Source organism: Podarcis raffonei, chromosome 13 (genome assembly GCF_027172205.1).
Source record: "Podarcis raffonei isolate rPodRaf1 chromosome 13, rPodRaf1.pri, whole genome shotgun sequence".
Lineage (NCBI taxonomy): Eukaryota > Metazoa > Chordata > Lepidosauria > Squamata > Lacertidae > Podarcis > Podarcis raffonei.
Window position 1 is genome coordinate 33,196,298 of NC_070614.1, and position 20,610 is coordinate 33,216,907.

The 20,610-nt window shown below is 39.3% G+C and overlaps 2 protein-coding genes across 2 annotated transcripts; both read right to left on the minus strand.

Moving 5' to 3' along the window:
* LOC128398790 (vomeronasal type-2 receptor 26-like) lies at nucleotides 1-9,567 on the minus strand. Its single transcript, XM_053360044.1, has 7 exons — nucleotides 9,562-9,567; nucleotides 7,780-7,883; nucleotides 6,646-6,955; nucleotides 4,629-5,480; nucleotides 3,237-3,464; nucleotides 1,618-1,744; nucleotides 1-902 (listed from the first exon to the last, which is right to left on the minus strand). Exons 1-7 carry the CDS (start codon nucleotides 9,565-9,567, stop codon nucleotides 1-3), a joined length of 2,529 nt encoding a protein of 842 aa, XP_053216019.1.
* A 141-nt stretch (nucleotides 9,568-9,708) lies between these two features.
* Nucleotides 9,709-17,997, minus strand: LOC128398791 (vomeronasal type-2 receptor 26-like). The gene is made up of 6 exons (XM_053360045.1): nucleotides 17,777-17,997; nucleotides 15,578-15,869; nucleotides 13,584-14,438; nucleotides 13,026-13,253; nucleotides 11,409-11,535; nucleotides 9,709-10,610 (listed from the first exon to the last, which is right to left on the minus strand). The coding sequence occupies exons 1-6, from the start codon at nucleotides 17,995-17,997 to the stop codon at nucleotides 9,709-9,711; spliced, it is 2,625 nt and encodes an 874-aa protein (XP_053216020.1).
* Between the last annotated feature and the right edge of the window lie 2,613 nt (nucleotides 17,998-20,610).

Sequence of the window (20,610 nt, forward strand, 5' to 3'; positions counted from 1 at the left end):
TCATTTTATTTTCCTTGTGAGTTGTTCCTTGTTGTTCAGCTCAGGCCTCAGCACAATGATGTAACATTTTGGGGAAAAGATGCAACCCAGTAACCCAGCACTGGAACATAAGATGGAGAAGATCTCCACAGCCACCGTGTTTTTTCCTTTGGTACTCAGGTAGGTTGGAATAAAGGATAACCACACACTGCAAAACACCAACATGCTGAAAGTGATGAACTTGGCCTCATTAAAGCTGTCAGGTAACTTCCTGGCAAGAAAAGCCACAATGAAGCTGATTATGGCCAGGGAACCCATATAGCTCAAGACACAGTAAAACATGGAAACAGAACCCTCCTTACATTCCAGTATGATTTCACCTTTCACTGAATGCATGTCTCTACCTGGGAATGGAGGAGCAGAACTTAACCAAAGAGTACAAATGGCAGCCTGAATAAAAGAGCAGGAGAGAAGAATAGAATTAGCCAATCTTTTCCCCACCCATTTCCTCATCCTGGATCCTGGTTTTGTTCCCATAAATGCCACAACCACAGTGATGGTCTTTGCCAACACAGAAGAAAGGGCCACAGAGAAGACAATGCCAAAAGTGGTTTGACGTAGAAGGCAGGTTGCCTTTCCAGGTTGTCCAATGAAGAGCAAAGAACAGAGGAAGCAAAGGAGAAGGGAGACGAGGAGGATGTAGGTGAGGGTCCGGTTGTTGGCTTTCACTATGGGAGTGTCCTTGTGCTTCATAAAAATTCCAAGTACTGAACATGTGGTCAAAGAGAAAGAAATAGCCAAGCTAGCTAAGATGATCCCCAATTCTTCTTTATAAGAGAGATATGTTACCAATTTTGCAATGCATTTAGTTTGGTGCTTGTTGGGATATTTTTCTTCTGGACATTTGACACAGGCATCCATATCTGCGAAATGGAAGAGGTGTTTCAATATTTTAAGCATTTAACACATAAAAATGCAACAATAGTTATATTTGCAGATGTCTAATTAACTATAGAAGTTAGTAGCAATTCATCCTTTCATCTTCTTGCACTTTTTACCTGACAACACAATAGTATCATCTCTTTCCCTCAATCACACTTTCCCATTCACTGTCTAAATGCCTCTCTCTGTTTTCTTTTTAAAAATATTTTTAAGAATCTTTAATACAAACTATCTTCATAGATATTCAATGAATCTATGTTCTCTGTATTAATGAGGTCAACTTGGGTGGTGAATGATAAAGGATGAAAAAGTTAATAACACCAGGCAGTGTAGAATGGAAGAGAACTTTGATCAGTATATTCTTTTTCATGATTGAAGTAGGCCTGAATGTCTGTTTTGGGGGGAGATTCCCTTTGCCTAGATGGCTTATTATTTCTGCCTTCCACTATATTAATCCATGTTTAATATATTGTTGATTGTTCTTTGTTTTTATTATGCTGATATATTTCTTCAGCCGAAATGCATTCGCTGGTCTCCTGATGGTTTATTTAAAAGAAGTATTTTAAAAAGAATTTTGGTCTCTCTCTTTGGGCACTATCCTCTCACCCACTGGAGCAAGTGAAGAATCTCATTTTCACTGTGAATATATCAATAATAAATACTTAAGCTTATTAATATCAATTGGTCTCTCAATACCCTTCTTGTCAGAGATCATCCCATTGGGACACAGAGCACAGTCATAGCAGCAAAATTTCTCTCCTTCCTTCTTTTTCCTGCTAGAGCCCGGATAGCAGCTGTCAGTGCACACAGAACGAGGCAGAACCTATATAGAAACATGAAAGATGATCAGCAATAAGAGTGTTCTTTTCTTTAGAGTGGTAGATTTGCAAAGAGTCTGTTGATCTGACCCAATCTGGCGAAGGGCGTGAGAGGACTGTCTCTCCATGGTGCCATGGTTTAAATTTCCCACAGTCATGCCCTCCTTTGGCACTGATTAGTTAGTGGGGCCCGGCCTCTGAGAGGGGTCCCACCCAGCTCCACTGGGGCGAAGCGGCAGTGAGAAGGGTGCAAGTCTCCGTACCTGGTCGGATTACCTGCTGGGCCTGGGGCCTGGCTGCAACTCCACACACCAAATAAGGTGAGCAGACTTGCTAGCACTGAACAAACTCATTTGACATGCCATCAAATTTTCTCAATTTCAGTTTGGAATGGAATTTCCAAGACTTTTGAAGGCCTGCCTCAACAGTGAGGGAATGTCAAATCACAGAATCTGATGGAGTTGCCTGAGCTGTCTTTTGACATCACACCACTTTGCTGAATAGTGAGGGTAGGCTTTATATTCAAGGGGGGGGGGGATAAGGAGATGGGAATATGTATGTTTCTCCATTTGAGCTTGTTTTCCCCTCTAAATATATAATTTTCAAACAAAATCAAGAGCATATGAACAAATCTCTTCACAGCTGCTATATTCACAACTAAACATACCGGTAATTACATTTGAGTATACATTGGAGTTTTATGACTGACAGTAATGTTACAACTCTGGAAGTGACCATTTAAGTTATATCTGCCCTCATTCCCAGGATGTAAAAATAACCAAGAAGGTTATAAAGTCCCTTTGAAGATAAGACCTGGTTAATGATGTAACAAGAGATTCTGTAACTTTTTTGAAGGATAAATAATGGAAATGCATGATAATTTTTGAACAGTTTCCTGGTTTATTCATTTATTTAAAGATATGCAAGCATGAACTCAGAAAAAAACACACATGGACTACTTTGAAAATATAGATTAATCCTCATAAAGAAGGAATTTAAAATAGCAGCAGCAGCAGCAAAAGAGGGGGGAAAGGGGGGAAAAGAATGCTGTCAAACACAATTCCGTACCTTAAGAGATGACAGAATGCTGAATTGACTTAATTGACATTTTCTTTCTTAAATATCCAAACATTCCCCAGAAGAGAAACTTGCAGATGATCTTGGAGAGAATGCAAGGACATACCAAGGTGTAAGCAGAATACCCCTTTCTTAAGGGAAGAGGTACATATGGTAATTTACAAGTTCACTATATGTAGATTTTGTCTCACCAGCAACTGGACATAGCTACAGATTACTTTTACACAGTTCAAAATAATTACATTATTATTATTATATAATAATAGAAAGGGGTGTTATTGTTTAGTTTAGTTTTTGGTTTTATTATCCATTTTGTGTATTTATCTTGTATTTTTATTCTGTGAACTGTCCTGATTTCTATGGATGAGGGGAGCTACAAAAATTTAATAAAAGATTAATGATAATAATATTATGTCTTACCTGATTAAAGCTTTGATGCCACACAATCTGGTCATAATTCATTGTCAATTCATCACCTAGAGGAGCCTGAGGTTCTAGGCTTCCAACTTTTACTCTGACCACTGAGCCATTGGGGAACATCATCCAGTTTGTAATATCAAAGCCTGCAACTAATTCTCTATTTTCATTAAAGTGGATCGTGTCTCCAATACTGTTATTGAATATGATGCTTCTTAGAAAATGATGAACCTAGATTCAAAATGAATATGAAGAATAGGATAACTATGTTTTAAATGATTTCAATGAGATTCACAAAGAGCCATCTTACAGCTACTATTTTTTACAGTAGGAAAGTAATTGAGAGAGAGATCTGCTTTTGCAATGGGACCATCTTCACTCAGCTGCACCTCCTAAATTTTCTCTGGAGGGTTGTGTCATGGTATTGATGGAGAATGAAGGGGAAGAGGAGAAACAGGCAGAAGAAGGGGGGGCAGGAAGTGATGGTGGAGGAAAGAAGGGAAAGTGAGGAGGAGGAATGACTCACAGATGTTGGACCGGAGCCTCAACACCGCACAGGAAGCTCTGGCACGGACAGTGAAGCAATGCCTGTTCCATCTGCCCAGGAAAGGAGAGTGTTAAAGAGGAGGGGACAGAGACATCACATGAGAATTTCACGCCTTTTCTACTGGAGAAGGGGCGGCCGTAAGGCACTCCAAGAATCTGAGCCGGAGGATTCAGATGCATGATTATGTGTCCTGCTTGTACAGATGTAAAATAAAGGATGTATATATGTATCCCTGAGTGAGCAGAGTCATTTCTTGCGGAGAGCGCTCACAAGCCATCACAGGTTGGAGGAGTCCGTCAAACATCTTTACAGAAAATGCAGAGAGAGAAGAGGGGGTAGGAGGGAGATGACCTTGTGCACACTCCAATTTAGCACTGGGTTGAATTCCTCTCTACATGTGGGGACCTATCCACCAAGCTGTCATTTCCTTCCATTTGTTTTGATGTGAATTTCTTACTGCAAATAATTTTGAAATGGACTACATCATAATGAGAGCAACACTATTGATCAATATGGATTCATAAAATACAACGAAAGAACCTGAGTGAATTTTTGTTTAATGGAGACATATGGAGCCTTTAATCTCTGCTTGTTTGCCTGCTTTCTAATAAATAAATAAATAAATATTGGATTTTCATTCCTATCTAAAGACAGTTGCAAATCCAGAAATACCCACTTCCCACTTCCAAATAACGTTCTATAATTGGAGCTGGATTAACATATACAAGAACAATAACCTGAAAACAACTTTAGTACACTGTTTCCTGAAACAGTTCCTTTTACCTCTGTATTAAAAGCTAGCTTACTTTTTTTAAAAAAAAAACAATCAAACACTGAATTATCATTACCTGCCACGGTTGCACATTCTGTAATAGCAATCTGTTCCTTTTATCCAAACTTCTACGCTTTGAGGTTGATTTGTAAATGGCTTGCAAAGCATGTGCAACAGCATATACAGCATTGTAGATACTGTAGCTGTGACCTGTCATTTTCATTTCAAATAATATTCCAGGAATGCTCTCCAGCTTTTCCTCTCCACTACAGGCACTCTCGTCATCCTCCATGAGCATTTTTAATGAACAGCTGAAGGCCTGTTCCCAAAAGTCCTGGATAAAACCATCTTCTTTCGACCAGGAAGGATTTAATGTTTGAATGAAGTTTTGGAATCCTAGTGGCTGATCTGAGTGAACAGTGAAGGATAAGGAGCCATGGAAAGTTTGCATTTCCCAATTCTTTTGAAGAGACATTGATGTGAAATCCCAGTGAGATGTAATAATCCATACTTTCTCCAGCGGAGGCAACTCAGTGAAGCGTGCTAGAAATAGCAATATTCTCAAAACTCGAAAGGATGGGTTTTCTCCATGTACAAAAAATGTGTTGGCTTTTCTCTGAATGATAATTGCATAACTTTTCCAGTGTTGTAGAAGCAACTGTATCAGCTCTTCTACGTAGCTCCATCGTGGTAATCTTATAATAAAAGCATAGCAGATGCCATTCTCAGAAAGCAAAGGCAGCATTGTCTGTAGGAATCTGTCCCCTTTGTCATTGTCCACAGCCAAGAGCCCAACCCATGTCCATCCAAAATGCTGAAATAACCGGACAGCTCCCATGTACTGGTGGGCTTCGTTTGGGACCATATGGTACAAGAAAGGGGAACTTATTCTCTCATCCTGTGATGGCAAAAATGTTCCATAAGTGAGCTGAAATAAAAATTAAAGGAATTATTTTCAGATGAGAAAAAGAGCTACATTGTAGAATCATAGCACTAGCACTGGTCACCAGGTCTTATTGTAATTAAATACTCCTTCCTTAGGCATATAAGTGTGCCTGGTCTACAACTGGCCCCATGGGTTTTTATAGCTGGACCACTAACCAAAACTGTTGAATGGCACTCTTCAGTACCTATGCCACTGAGCCTTTAGTAACAACAATGGATAATAATAATAATAATAATAATAATAATAATAATAATAATAATAATAGAAAGTGGTGTTGGGGGATGAGTGTTCAGACCCCTGGGTTCTCACTTGTGGGGTGCCTCAGGGTTCCATCCTCTCCCCCATGCTTTTTAATATCTATATGAGGCTCAGGAGAAAGGAGCGGAACCACTGTATAAACAGTGCCCCCAGCTCCCAGCTCCTCAAGACGGTCCAGAAGGATGTCATGATCGATGGTCTCAAAAGCTGCTGATATATACAGCAGAAATAGGAAACAGCTTCAACCTTCGTCCCTAGCCCGCTAGAGATCATCAACCAGCGCAACCAAGGCAGTTTCAGTCCCATGATGAGGCCTGAATCCTGATCAAGGATGAGCACCAAACTATGGACCTACTCTTTCAGAGGCAGAGTGGGGTCTCTTTAAGAGTGGGCTGCATATCAATCAGCCATGCCACATGCCCACCTAGTAGCAGAAACACATTATTGTCTGAATCAATCTTTTCTTTTTTGGCCCTTATCCGGTCTATTATTGCAACCAGATAACAATTCAGAAAATCCAATACTTCATCAGCAGAATTTCAATTTTATTCTTGCCTACTGAGGTCTTAACCATTCTTCCCAAGTGGATGGCATTGGGATTCCTTCCAGCTCTTCATGTAAGTATTTGAAGAAAATGCTGAAGTCTTCCTCGTGCAAGACAGAACCCTGCACCACACAACTCAAAACCTCACTTCATTTAAAGAGGAGTAGTTGATAATCACTCCTTTAGTATCCTTTTGTACTGTAAGTCCACCTATTGGAATCACCATCAAGCATTTAACCAATTTTCTCACCAAATCATCAAAAGAAACTTTATGTAATGTGTTTCTGAAATCAGGGGGGTATATCACAATTGTGAAATCTCCATGCCTTCATGCACTAAACATACCTGAGGAGTCTTCTTGCTTGCCAAAATCACTGCAATGTTAGCAGAGATCTCAAAGAAACATTCTCCAATGAGTGCTATCATATTGTTATGGTTGTGGCAGCTGAAGTTGGGGACAAACCTTTGTTGTGTGGAAAGGAGGCTCAGAGTGGCCTTGTAGGTCATCCTTGCATTGAAGTAACTATTGAGGATGTGGAAGCCAAGAGTGATGTTTGGCAAGATTGTGGGATTCTCATTGATCTCTTTGACAGCAAATGCTAAAGCCAGAATATGCTGGTAGTTCTTAGGCACTGAACTGTAATAAGGATTGCAGCTGTTTAACAAAACGACCACAGCAATGACAACAAGGATCTGTTATCTTCATCATCTTCTGAATCCTTGCAAGTTTGAGGCAAAACAAGGGACCATAGAAGACAATAGATTTTTTTCAAAAAAATGACATCTGAAGTAGACATATTCCCCCTGAATAGCCAGGTTCTTTAAATGCATTGGGATCATTCTGGATGTTAATATATTGTTCCACAAACCTATTCTCCACATTCAATCACATGCCCTCACTGGCAAACACAACAATCCAAAGTGTCTCTCTCTCTGTGTGTGTTTATCTTCATGCTGATTCCATACAAAATCAGCCATAGTAGGTCATTTGAAATTAATGGACATGACTAACTGGGGCTTAATGAGATTAGGGAATCTAACTTAATGTATGTAGATTTGGGGTATGTGTTGCATTTGAATGAAGCTTGCATATGAGGACAGATTATTAATAGAGATTCAAGAAATATTCAAGATCAATCAGGCTCCCTCCACATTGTTTCAAACCAAATCTAGGTCCTGCAAAGCATCCTGCTAAATTTGGGGACAAAAAGGGTGATTGCCACTGCCTCCGAATTATTTGCAACATTTCTTCCCAAGTGCTGATAACTGATTATTTGTATGGTGGCTGCAGGCCAAATTCTCAAATTACTTTCTACCCCCCCACCTCATCCCATGATTTACAGTTGGAAGTTTGCAGGTTCCCCTTTTCTCATGGAATAAAGTTAACATATTCTTACAACACAGTGTTGCATTATGATATCTTCTCATTTAGTGTGGCCTGAACATAGAATGAGAGAGAGTAAAGAAATTATGACTTACATAGGTTCATCAATCAATGTCTGCATAGGCTGTTCTGTGAAAGAGAGGTTATCGTAGTTTAAGAACACCTGGGAAACAATCTCCCCAATGATTATATCACCTGGCTTAAAAAAGTTATGAGGAGTAGGGAGGGGATCATCATATATGCTGCAGTTAATGGAATGTGTCTTGGATGCAGTTTGACACAACAGTGCAAGCAGCAACACGACCACTAGCATGATCCTGGTGAGAAAATTTTGCCTCCCAAAATAGGTTACCATGTTTCAGAATCAGCTGGTGGAAAACATACCTGCACATAAAAAGGGGAACAGACCCAACAGAGAATGATACACTCCTGCCTATGCCTGGATCCAATTCTCAAAAACACAAGGTTTTATATCTTTTTTATATTTTGGTTGTGGAGCTTGCTAATGACGTTTCTCTGTCTATCGTGTTAAGAGAATTGAGACCAGTGATTTTGAGAAAGATAGCTGTGATTACAGTTTCCCAAGAGGGATGATGTCGTTTCAAGTTGAATCATGCTTGACAAAAGCTACTAGGAGTTTTGTAAGCATTGTGTATAGCTCCACTACCCAGTCTTGTATACCCCAGGCCCCATCATCAATGGTAACAAATGCTGACGAGAGATCAAAAAGCAGTAGTAAGTTTGCACTTCCCCTGTCCTGCTCTCTGCAAAGGCCATCCATCAGAATGACCAAGGCAACCATGGCCAGGCCTGAACCCAGATTGGAATGGGTTTAAATAATCTGCATCCTCCAAAAATGCTTGTAGCTGCCCACATGGTCCTCACCACCTCTCCCCTCCTTCAAGGGGGGTATTGGCAACTGGCTGATATCTTTTGCAATCCTGTTGCCGGCCAAGATGGAGTAGCCTGTAGTAGCACAGGCTCTTTTAAAGATAAAATATGTGTGCTTGGGCTCTCTTTCTGTTGCATCTATCCAGCAGGGAAACTCAGGCAAGTGGTTAAATTCACCACAGAAAACAACTATTTAGCAGAGTTGTCTTTACAAGACCAACATACACCACTATGCATACACACACTATTTACAGATTGTCCAAATAATTTGCTCTCACCATAGCCCATAGATGATTCTATGCTTCAAAGTCTTTGCTGTGTTAAAATCCACACCCAAGTCCTAAGTTCAAAGTCCTGCAATTGATAGAGCTTGCTGAATGCAACCCTGTTTAGGGAACTTTTTAAGGTTTGATGTTTTATCGTGTTTTTAATATTCTGCTGGGATTTACCCAGAGTGGCTGGGGAAACTGAGCCAGATGGGCCAAGTATAAATAATAAATTATTATTATATCATTATTTCCAAACTTTTCCCCCATTTGAATCCACAGTTTCCACAGATAGCCATCAACAATTCATGCGACCACCTACCACGACACACTCAGCATTCTTTAACTAAGTCATTTTATAAACAAAATGGCTTTCCAAATCCTCATAGAAACATGGGTAAGAGAGTCACAATATATCTGCATGTGCATTGTGGGGAAAGAGTAATCTCTGCTGATTCATGGATAATTAACCCATTAACTGTATTCCTTAACACTTTATTTCCCTATGTTTCCAAAATAAAGGAGATACAAAGTATAATAAAGCTGGCTAATCTCTTCTGTCAGGGATGATAGGAAGTCAATGATACATAGTGAGGAAAGACTCCACTATTCTAGTATTGCCTCCATGTTTCCTAATAGCCACAGAGGAAGGTAGGGAGGTGTATTGGACCTCTCTTATCTTGGAAGGAGCTGTTAGATTCAACCATATCCTGGGCTTACCTTCATGATAGCACACAATGCAGGTAGATACAAGATGAATCAAATAGCAAAACCACATAAGACTGTGCTAGGTTCCCCTCACAAAAATATTTTCCTTTGCTCTTGCACGCTCTCTCTAAATATAAATATAAAATAAAGACATGACTTTCACTTGGTTTTCCTTATAATGTGCTGTCTGCTGTTCAACTCTGGCCTCAGCACAATGATGTAACATTTAGGAAAAAAGATACCAACCAGTAATCCTGCACTGGATGATAAGATGGAGAAAATCTCCACAGCTACCATGTATTTTCCTTTGGTGCTCAGGTAGGTTGGGACAAAAGATAACCACACGCTGCAAAACACCAACATGCTGAAAGTGATGAACTTGGCTTCATTGAAGCTGTCAGGTAACTTCCTGGCAAGAAAAGCCACAATGAAACTGATTATGGCCAGGGAACCCATATAGCCCAAGACACAGTAAAACATGGTAGCTGAATTCTCATTACACTGCAGTGTGATTTTTCCATGCAATGAGTGCATGTCTGTATCAGGGAATGGAGGGAAAGTACTTAACCAAAGAGTGCAAATACCAGCCTGAGCGAAGGAACAACAAAGGACAATAGAATTTGCTACACCTTTCCCCACCCATTTCCTCATATTGGCCCCTGGTTTGGTTGCCATGAATGCCAGAACTACAGTGATTGTCTTTGCCAACACAGAGGAAAGAGCCACGGAGAAAACAAGGCCAAAAGCAGTTTGTTGTAGAAGGCAGGTCACTCTTCCAGGATTCCCAATGAACAGAAAAGAGCAGAGGAAGCAAAGGAGGAGGGAGATGAGGAGGATGTAGGTGAGGGTCCGGTTGTTGGCCTTGACTATGGGGGTTTCCCTGTGCTTAATAAAAATTAAGAGCACTGAAATTGTGATGAAAGAGAAAGAAATAGCCAAGCTAGTTAAGGCAATCCCTAAATCTTCTTTGTAAGAGAGGTAGCTTAGAAACTTGGGAATACACTCAGTTTGGTCCTTGTTGGGATACTGGTCTTCTGGACATTTGACACAGCCATCCATGTCTGAAAGAAGAGAATATTTCAATACACTATGGCTGAGAAAAGAAACAAAAAGCTAGAGTAGTTGTAAGTATTTCCATTTATTTACCAACATATACAGTGGAACCTTGGTTCCTGAACGGCTTAGTTGCCAAACAAATAGGCTCCCAAATGCTACAACCCCGGAAGTACATGTTCTGGTTTGGGAATGTTTTTAGGAAGCTGAGCATCCGATGTGGCTTCCACTTGAGTGCAGGAAGCTCCTGCAGCCAACTGGAAGCCGCACCTTCATTTTTGAACAGTTTCAGGACTTGAACGGAATCCCAGAATGGATTAAGTTCAAGAACCAATGTACCACTGTAAAAGAAGTCACTTCTATAATCTAGTGAGAATACACCCTTTTGTGCTGTTACGGGTTTTTTTGCCAACTGGCCTTTTTAATACTGTTTACAAAATGTCTAATTCATTTTTAAAAATTATTTTTAAAAACTACTTTCATATACATTAACTGGAAACATATTCTCCAAATAAATAAATCTACATTTTTAGCAGGATGTTTTTTTTGTTTTTTTTTGCTGTGTATTTTAAGATATCATAACCACATTTAACATAATGGTTCCTGAGATCAAGAAAATGGGTTTTGTCTCTGCTTGGATGCCACTTTGAAGTAAGATGTTGGACTGAAACTATCACAACTGCATTGATTTTAACCGCTGATTTCAAAACTACATTGATTTTTTGTTACTTGGAATTCCTGAGCAAAATCAGGTATGAGGCTTCTAGAAATAAATAATATTATCTTATGGAAATTATGTCTCTTACCCTTTTGGTTAGAGAACATCCCTTCTGGACACGGAACACAATCATAACAGCAAAATTTCGCTCCCTCCTTCTTTCTCCTATTGAAGCCAGGATAGCAGTTCTTATTACATATAGAAAGGGGTAGCACCTACATAGAAACATAATAGATGTTAGCAAAAAAAGAGTGTTGTTTTTTATAGAATGGTAGAACTTCAAATAGTGGGTACTGACATTAAATTATGACATTAGAGATGATAGCAAATTTCTCCCAACTTCAGTTTGGAAGGAAATTTCATCTGAAAGATGAGGCAAGCTTTAGATTGCAGAAACTGATATAGTTTCTTTTCTACATAAATGATTTGATACAAAAAAAGTAAATTCATCTCGTCTAAACCTACACAAAGCTGTTCTCTCCCTAGAGAACCATAATTAAATTTCATTAAGCACATTGGTTATGAAGAGAAGTGATCCAACTCTGAGGGTGACCACTGAAAAAGAATTGCTGCCCTCAGACCCAGAACACAGAAAAGTCTAGCAAGATAAATGTCCAAGAAGTAAGAAAATATTCTGTGAAGTTTTATTAGGAATAAAGATAGATTGCAATGCAATGTTTTAAAAAGTATAGCAATTAACTTGCAGCAGGTTTTAAAGCAGTGATTAAGTGTCATGACTTTGTGCCATTTTGTTAATTATCCCTTTATTAAAAGAGGAAAAAAAATAATGAGGTCAGTAATAAACTGTGAGCTCCCTCAGAACCACAGACTAATGCATATGAATTAGACAAATGCAGTATCACTATTGCTTCTTTAAAAAGATGGGAAAGAACTATAGGGTGTTTGTTTGATGGTTTGTCTGCTTGCTTTTTAAAAAAAGGTTGGCAAGGATACTACCAAGCATAATTCAGAATGCGATGATCAGGTGGAATGATAAACAGAGCTAATGGACATTTTCTGTCATGGGCCAAGAGTCAGCTTTACCTGCTGAGCAGCAACCTGAAGGAGCAGACAGCAAAGTGACTCCACCTGCTGCTGATCAGCCTTCTTGCTCCTGATGAGAACCAGATGGCTCCAGCTTTTTTAAGCAGGGTTTCCAGCCTCAGTCAGTTGCTGGAAACAACATTCACTGTTCTTGGCCAGATCTTGCTGCTTCTTGCTTATCGTGACTTTGAACCCTCAGCTTTCTTGACCCCTGAATCGTCTGACTACATGAACTGAGATATTCCTGTCCTTAGGACTGGACTGGACCTTGTACAGTGGTACCTCGGGTTAAGTACTTAATTTGTTCCGGAGGTTCGTTCTTAACCTGAAACTGTTCTTAACCTGAAGCACCACTTTAGCTAATGGGGCCTCCTGTTGCCACTGTGCAGCCGGAGCACAATTTCTGTTCTCATCCTGAAGCAAAGTTCTTAACCCGAGGTAATATTTCTGGGTTAGCGGAGTCTGTAACCTGAAGCGTATGTAACCTGAAGCGTATGTAACCAGAGGTACCACTGTATATGGACTCTGCCTCCAGGCAAGTACCCCCCACGTCTTGGCTGGTTGGCTGGCTTCTCCCTCCACTGAGCTCTGCCGTGGCTGGCACCACAGGTCTACGGCATTTCCCCTCTGATATATTCAAATAATTGCCACTATGTCTCACCTGATTAAAGTGTTGATGCCATACAATTTGGTCATCATCAATGGTTAACTCTTTGCCCGGAGGAGCATGAGGTTCCAGTCTTCCAACTTTTCCTCTAACCACTGAGCCATTGTGGAACATTATCCAATTTGTAACATCTAAAACAGTATCTAGTTCCCCATTTTCATCAAAGCACACAGTTTCTCCAACACTGTTATTGTATATGGTGTGCCTTAAAAATTGATGGATCTAGAAACAAAGAGAATTTGAAGAAAAGGCCAACTAGGTCTTAAATTTATTTCAATGAGCTTCACAAACAATGCCCATACACATTTTTTCCTTTGAAAGTATAGGTGGAGGCATCATCAATCTAGATGTCATTTCTTTCCATTATTGTATATGTGGGTTTCACTGTTTTGTAATGAGTTTCATACTGCTTATCCACAATATATGTATAAACGCCAATAACAACAAAAAGCAAAACAAAGCAATTTTGGTGTAATAGTCTTATTTCATCAGCATTCATTTTATCTCTGAATGAAAACCTAGCCTCATGTGGGTGGTGCTAGTGGGGATTACCTGCCATAGTTGCACATCCCGAAATACCATTCTCCTAGTGTCTACTTTTCTTCTGTGTTTGGAGATAGATTCAAACATGGCATTCAAAGCATGTGCCAGAACATAGACAGCATTGTAGACACTATAGCTGTGGCCTGTCATGTTCATTTCAAACAAAATTCCAGTAATGTTGTCCAGTTTCTCTTCTCCAGTACAGATCTCCTCCTCTTCTGGCCCCTTATACATTCTTAATGTACAGCTGAATGCCTGCTCCCAGAAGTCCCGGATAAAACCATCTCCTTTTGCCCAGGAAGGTCCTATCTTCTGAATGAAATTTTGGAAACCTGGTGGCTGATTGGAGTGAGCAGTGAAGGATATGGAACCATGGAAAGTTTGCATGTCCCATGTCTTTTGAACTGACAGTGATGTGAAATCCCAGTGTGATGTAATAATCCATACTTTCCCCAGAGGAGGCGATTCCATAATTGGTCGTAGAAACAGCAATATTCTCAAAACTTGAAAGGATGGATTTTCTCCATATACAAATAATACATTGGTGTTTTCCTCAGTAATAATTCCATAAGTTTCCCAGCGCTGTACAAGCAACTGCATCAACTCATCCACATAATTCCATTTAGGCAATCTTATGATGAAGGCATAGCAGATGCCATTCTGAGAAAGCATGGGCACTATTGTCTGTAAGAATCGTTCCCCTTTGTCATTGTCCACAGCCAAGAGCCCAACCCATGTCCATCCAAAATGCTGAAATAATCGGACAGCTCCCATGTACTGATGGGCTTCATTTGGGACCATACGGGACAAAAAAGGAGAAATTATTCTCTCATCCCATGATGGCAAAAGTGTTCCATACGTGAGCTGAAATAAAAATTAAAGGGATTGTTTTCAGATGAGGAAAATAGCTATATTGTCAAATCATAGCACTGGTCACCTGGGCTTATTGTAATGAAATACAATTTAGATCCTTAGGCATATTAGTGTGCCTGGCCTACAACTGCAGCCAGGTTCCCCATAGCCATATGGGTTGTTTTTTTTTACAGCTGGACCACCAACCAAAGCTGTTGAATGGCACCCTTCAGTACCTTGGCCACTGAGCCTTTAGTAACAACAATGGATCAAGGACAACCACCAAACTATGGACCCATTCTTTCAGAGGGAGTGTGGTCTCCCCCTAGAATGGGCTGCATAACAATCAACCATACATCATAACCACCCAGGAGCAGAAACACATTATTGTAAGCTGAAATAAAAATTAAAATGATTTTTCCGTTAAAGATAATATTGTACCTTTTTAAACAAAAAAGCTATTTTTATTAAAGCTTGGGGAAAAAACAGTATATAGAAATCAACATCAAACATTTTTTAAACATAAAAACTGAAAACAAGAAGAAAAAAGACTTCCAATTCTCTGTCTGCCAGATTTAAAAACTAATGTAAAACCTTTACTCCTTAATAACATCCAGCACTTCAACTTTCCATAAACCAACCTTTATTTAGATCCACTTTTTCAGAATGGGCATTATCTCATCTAGACCAGGCAGTACACCACACAGCCAGACAGAATAACCACTGAGTAGCATCATCTCAGTCTTGTCTGGATTAAGCTTCGGTTTACTGGCCCTCATCTAGTCCATTACTGCAACAACCCAGTACATATACCACCTTTACATATAGATTTCAACTTTATGTCTTCTGATATGTTATTAATCTCTCTGTTTTATAACATCTGAAATCTGAATCTTCAAGTGTACTGGACCAAACACCAAGCCCTGCTACATACTATTCAACACCACCCTCCATTTGAAGAGAAATAATTGATGAGCACTCCTTGAGTACTGTTTTGTAATGAACTGTAAATCCATCAATGGTATCATTATCAAGTTTGCATCTAACCAACTGGTTACCAAAATCAGGAGCAACTTTGCAAAGTGCTTTCCTGCATTCCACATGGTTTGTCACAATTGTGAAATCCCTGTACCCCCAGGAATACAGCTTACCTGTGGAGTCTTTTTGCTTGCTGAAATGACAGCTATATTAGTAGAGATCTCAGAGAAACATGCTCCAATGACAGCTATCAGATTGTTCTGGTTGTGACACCTGAAGTTGGGGACAAACTTACGTTGTGTAGAAAAGAGGCTAAGAGTGGCTTTGTAGGTCATCCTTGCAGTGAAGTAGCTATTGAGGATGTGGAACCCCAGAGATATATTTGATAAGATGTTGGGATTCTCATTTATCTCTTTGACAGCAAATGCTAAGGCCAGAATGTGCTGGTAGTTCTTAGGCACTGAACTGTAAGCAGAGTTACAGTCTGTTTAATAAAACAAACACAGCAGCAATAACAAAATTGTTTTAGTGCACTTCATTGATATTCATTGCCATACTTTCAAAATCAAGATGTACCTTTAAAACCCTAAAAGATAATAGGCTGAAGAAAAATTAGCACCTGAATAGATAGGCCTTTCATGAAAAATGGAGGGGAGTTTTCAGATTAATTCTGGAGCTTAAAAAACTGTTTTCTGGACTTAATTTTGTGAATTTCCCTATATACCAACGAAGAGCAACGTCAGCCCAAACTGCAAATATTTGTTGGCTTGCAGTCAACATTAGTCACGCTCAGTGCAGACCCACTGAAATTAATTAGCATGACTAACTATAAATCATGAGTGCTATAAAACGTTTTGTATTTTATTAGTCTCTGAATGATATATGTGGGACTTTTTCCTAAACTTTTCAGTAGGGGTGGTTGAATAAGCTTCTTATTTTTCCAATCTTAAATTCCATTCTCTACTTTTCCATAGTTTGCAATTTTAATCTACAAAACGTCTCATGAAAATTGATCCTCATTTTAGTGCAAATTTATCATATGATAAGTATGCAATTTTGCTACATGTTTGCAAATCAATATTCCTTAATATAATACATTTTTATGTTATTTTCTCTAATATATGCATTTTTATGCATTCTTTACCCCTTTATATGAACTTTTGTACATATTATTTCATTGGAGAACTGCACTGCAAAATTCAGGTAAATAGGAATTTTGAGGGCTATCTATGTTTCAGTTCACATATTGTTTTTAATTTGGAAAGTGCAAACTAGTTAGGTTCCTCTTTAAATGTGAACTTAATTAAATTTCTCTCCCCTTCTTGCCCTTCAATGACAGCCATAAGGATATGAAATGAGATATGATACTGAAGTTGGAAGTGCAAAGTAGAGACTAAGGATTCTCCCACAAAAGTAGCACAATGCATGGTGCCTGAAGGCCAATTCCCAAAATTCTTTTTAAAACCACATATCTCTATAATATTTAACTTCTGCACTTTTGAGTTTAAAAGCATGAAGACCAGTGCTATTTTTTCTAGAAAAAGAGGTGCCAGAACTCCTCTTATAATGGCAATGGCATCCACCAGAGAGATGCTGGAACTGAGTTCCAGTGAGCTCTGGCTGAAAAAGAGCCCTCGTGAAAACAGTTGGGAACAATAGTGTTTGCAAATGCCCACAGCATACACACCCTCTAACTTTCACAATATGTGGAAGCTAGATTTGATTGAGGATCCCTCTTCAGTGAGCTTTAAGTTTCAACAATAAATCAGAACTTGACTATACAAACTGCAGGCATAGGGGTGAGTGGGAAGAAGGAAAAACAGTGGAGTTTCTAAAACAATCTGAAAGCTTGATTAAAAATGCCAAAATTCTGAAAGTGCATGAGAAGGGACAGACAAGGAGTCAAAAGATGAGAGCAAAGTGAGGGAAGAACAGATGTGGCAAAAACTAACACACACAATCCACCATGTGGTTAATCAGCAGATACACAATGGAAATCCATTCATTTAGTGGAGCTTGTGGAGAAACCCTTCGAGTGGTTTCATAGAATCATAGAACTGTAGAAGTGGAAGGGACCCCAAGGGTCACCTAGTCCAACTCCCTGCAAGGCAGGAATCCCAGCTAAAGCATCAATGACAGATGACCACCCAACCTCTGCTTATAAACCTCCAAGGAAGGAGAGTCCACAACCTCCTGACTAAAGGTAAGGCGAAAAAAATGATTAAGGAAGGATCAGGAAAGTGGCTCAGCTGCCACTATGATCACACTAGAGATTAAATCAATTCTTAACGGAACACAGTGTAGCATTACGGCATATTCTGTTATTATGAGCTGAATGTATTACACAATGAGAGAAAGAAATAATGACTTACATTGCTTCATCAATCAAGATCTGTTTTGGCTCTTCCTTAAAAGAGAGATTATTGTAGTTGAAGAAGACCTGGGAAACAATGCCCCCAATGATGAGGTCACCCGGTTGGTAAAAGTTATGAGGAATGGGGAGAGGATCATCAAAAATGCTGCAGTTAATAGAATGTGTTTTGCATACAATGTGAGACAGCAGCACCAGCTGCAGCAGCAGCACCACCAACATGATCTTATTGAAAAATATCAGCCATCCAGGATAGATTCCCATGTTTGAACCACAGCACTCTGTGTGGCTATTATCTGTTTTGGTACAGCGTCTGGTGACAGAATGTGATGTTACACATCTTAGGGAATATGTGCCCCATATTTCTGAACAGTGTAGTCTATTTATTTACTTATTTCCCCCCCTAAGGATGAGGCAATTAAAATTTGTTCATCTACAAGTATCAGTAATACTTCCTTGGAGTGCAAAGAAAGCAAAAATATAACTCTGAAAATTATCTATGATTTTGTGCAAATGAATTTATTTAATCATTTAACAAAATTTACATACTCCTTGATTATATGAAAGCCTCTAAGTTGACAAGAAACACGTAAAACTATGATTTATTTATTTTTTAAAAAATGTGTGGTTTGTTACAGTGAGGCAGAGTTATGGTGCAGAAGTGTGGGTAGCTGTGTGTGTGTGTGTGTGTGTGTGCGCTAATTCATATCTAGACAAAGAGGTCTGCCCAGTAAGTATCTGGGAAGAGCAAATTAAATGGGTATGTACATAGGATGAAGAAAAAGGGTAGTCACATTCTAATTTTTGTGGGAAAATAATTGCAAAATCAACTGGTGGATGACATATTCTAAGATGGAAAGGAGAAATGATCATGCAAGAAAAATGGCAGACCTCTGTCTATGCCTAGATCCAATTCTGAACAACATCAGGGTTTCATGTCCTTTTTCAAATGCTCATTTTGCTGCCATCTGCATATCCATTGTGTAAGGGGATAGAAGCCAGCAGTTTTGACAATTATGTGTGCAATTATGATTTCCCAAGTGTGTTGATGTCCTTTGGAGTTGCATCATTAATGGCAAATCAACTAGGAGTGACAATATTTTCTTTAAGGGGTGATAAGTGATGCTTAGCCAGAAAGTTGTAGGCTGTTTTTGTCCTTGACCAGATTTAAGTTACACATGGATCACTCACATTTAGATTAATTGGAAGGCCTGACCTTAAAAGCTGGGGAATTTGAGACTCAGTTTTATAATGATGATGGGTATATATCCTTTAAGAGCTAACTTCTAACTTTTACTTGTCCCATTTATTATTGTCATTATTATTTGTAATTAAAAGTATGCATTAATGCAATATAGTCTAAATATGCAGCTGTCCTGTATGAGGATTGAATCTGCGACCTTGGTGTTATCAGCACCACACTCTAACAAACATATTCTATATGGCAGTTTAACATTTTTATCTTTATTTTTAAAAAGATAATTGTTTTATGCTCACAAGGTATATTAGGAATTATAATTTTTGCTGGTCACCCCCATAGTTGTTCATTTCCCCACAAACCTCACATTGCTAACTGTGTACAATGAGAGGAAGGAGGCTAACAAGCATGCCTCAGCCACATCTACATTAAGGAAAGCATGACAAAAACACTATGACTCACCTATGAGTGGGGATGGACAGACTCATTGAAGTCTGGTCCATTCCTGTATTACAGTGGGAATAGACTAAGTCTATCTCACCTGTTTCTGTGTGTATTTAAAAGGGGAAATCCTTAAAATTCAATGTAGAAGTACAATTTTTAAAACTTCATTTTTTAAAAGCAACTAGCAGGCAGTCCAAGCATGCAGCAGTGCCCCATGCCTTCCCCCCCTTTTCATAACAAACAAACAAAAAGCCCAGAAAGGTCATCTAGCTGCCCACAGGTTGGAGTGGCTATCGCTTAGGAGTTCTTGCCTCTGCAGAGTTTGAATTGTAATGGAGCAAGTCTTGCATGGAGTACTCTGTTCAGCAGTGTTGCTCTCTGTGATAATTGTATGGCAACAAACCATGGCTTTCTTCAATATTTTCAAAAAGCACTGAAAGCTGTTTCTGAGCTTGACCATTTGTGAAGCTGAGCTCAGGTATAGCCAGGTCCATGCAGGATGTAGTGTGCAGCTAGGTACACTTGCCCCAGGCCTTGAGGGCTAATTCAGCAGGTGAGTCCCTTTGGGGGCCTGCCGGACTTACGCTATCATGCCAAGAACAAGATTCCTACCCTGGGCCTCAAAGAAGCTCTGTATGGGCCTGGGTATAACCACCATGTTTCAATTGTTTGTGTTAAATTATACAGTTCCTACAAAAAGGAAACAGCTGTAAAACAGTTTAAACTAGTTTCAAGGAAAGGTAATTCTTTTCTGTGCCCACATGGAGTCTTAGGAATTATAGGCTATTTAAAGTTCTAATTCTTTGTATCATCCCACTACTTATACATTGTTCCACAAACCTCACACTGCTAGCTCCAAAGAGGAACTGGGCTCATTGAGTGCTCCACTTGCAAATGAAAGAGGCCCAAATCGTGATGCAGTCTGTATCGCCAAAGGAAAACTCTAACATTGGATATGGTAGCAAGTGACAGCAACATATCCTTCAAAGGTAGAATAGGCTTCCATTAATTCTTCTACAGTATTTCTATCCAAACATTTTGTAAAATTGAAGGAAATATAATGTTTAATGAAGCTGGCAGGGACTCCTAAGATTCCTGGTGGTACGGATCATGGATCCATGAAGAAATAAAGAAAATATTAAGACTATCATATAGTAAAGGCCAGAGGCATTCCTTTTTGGAATATTAAACGG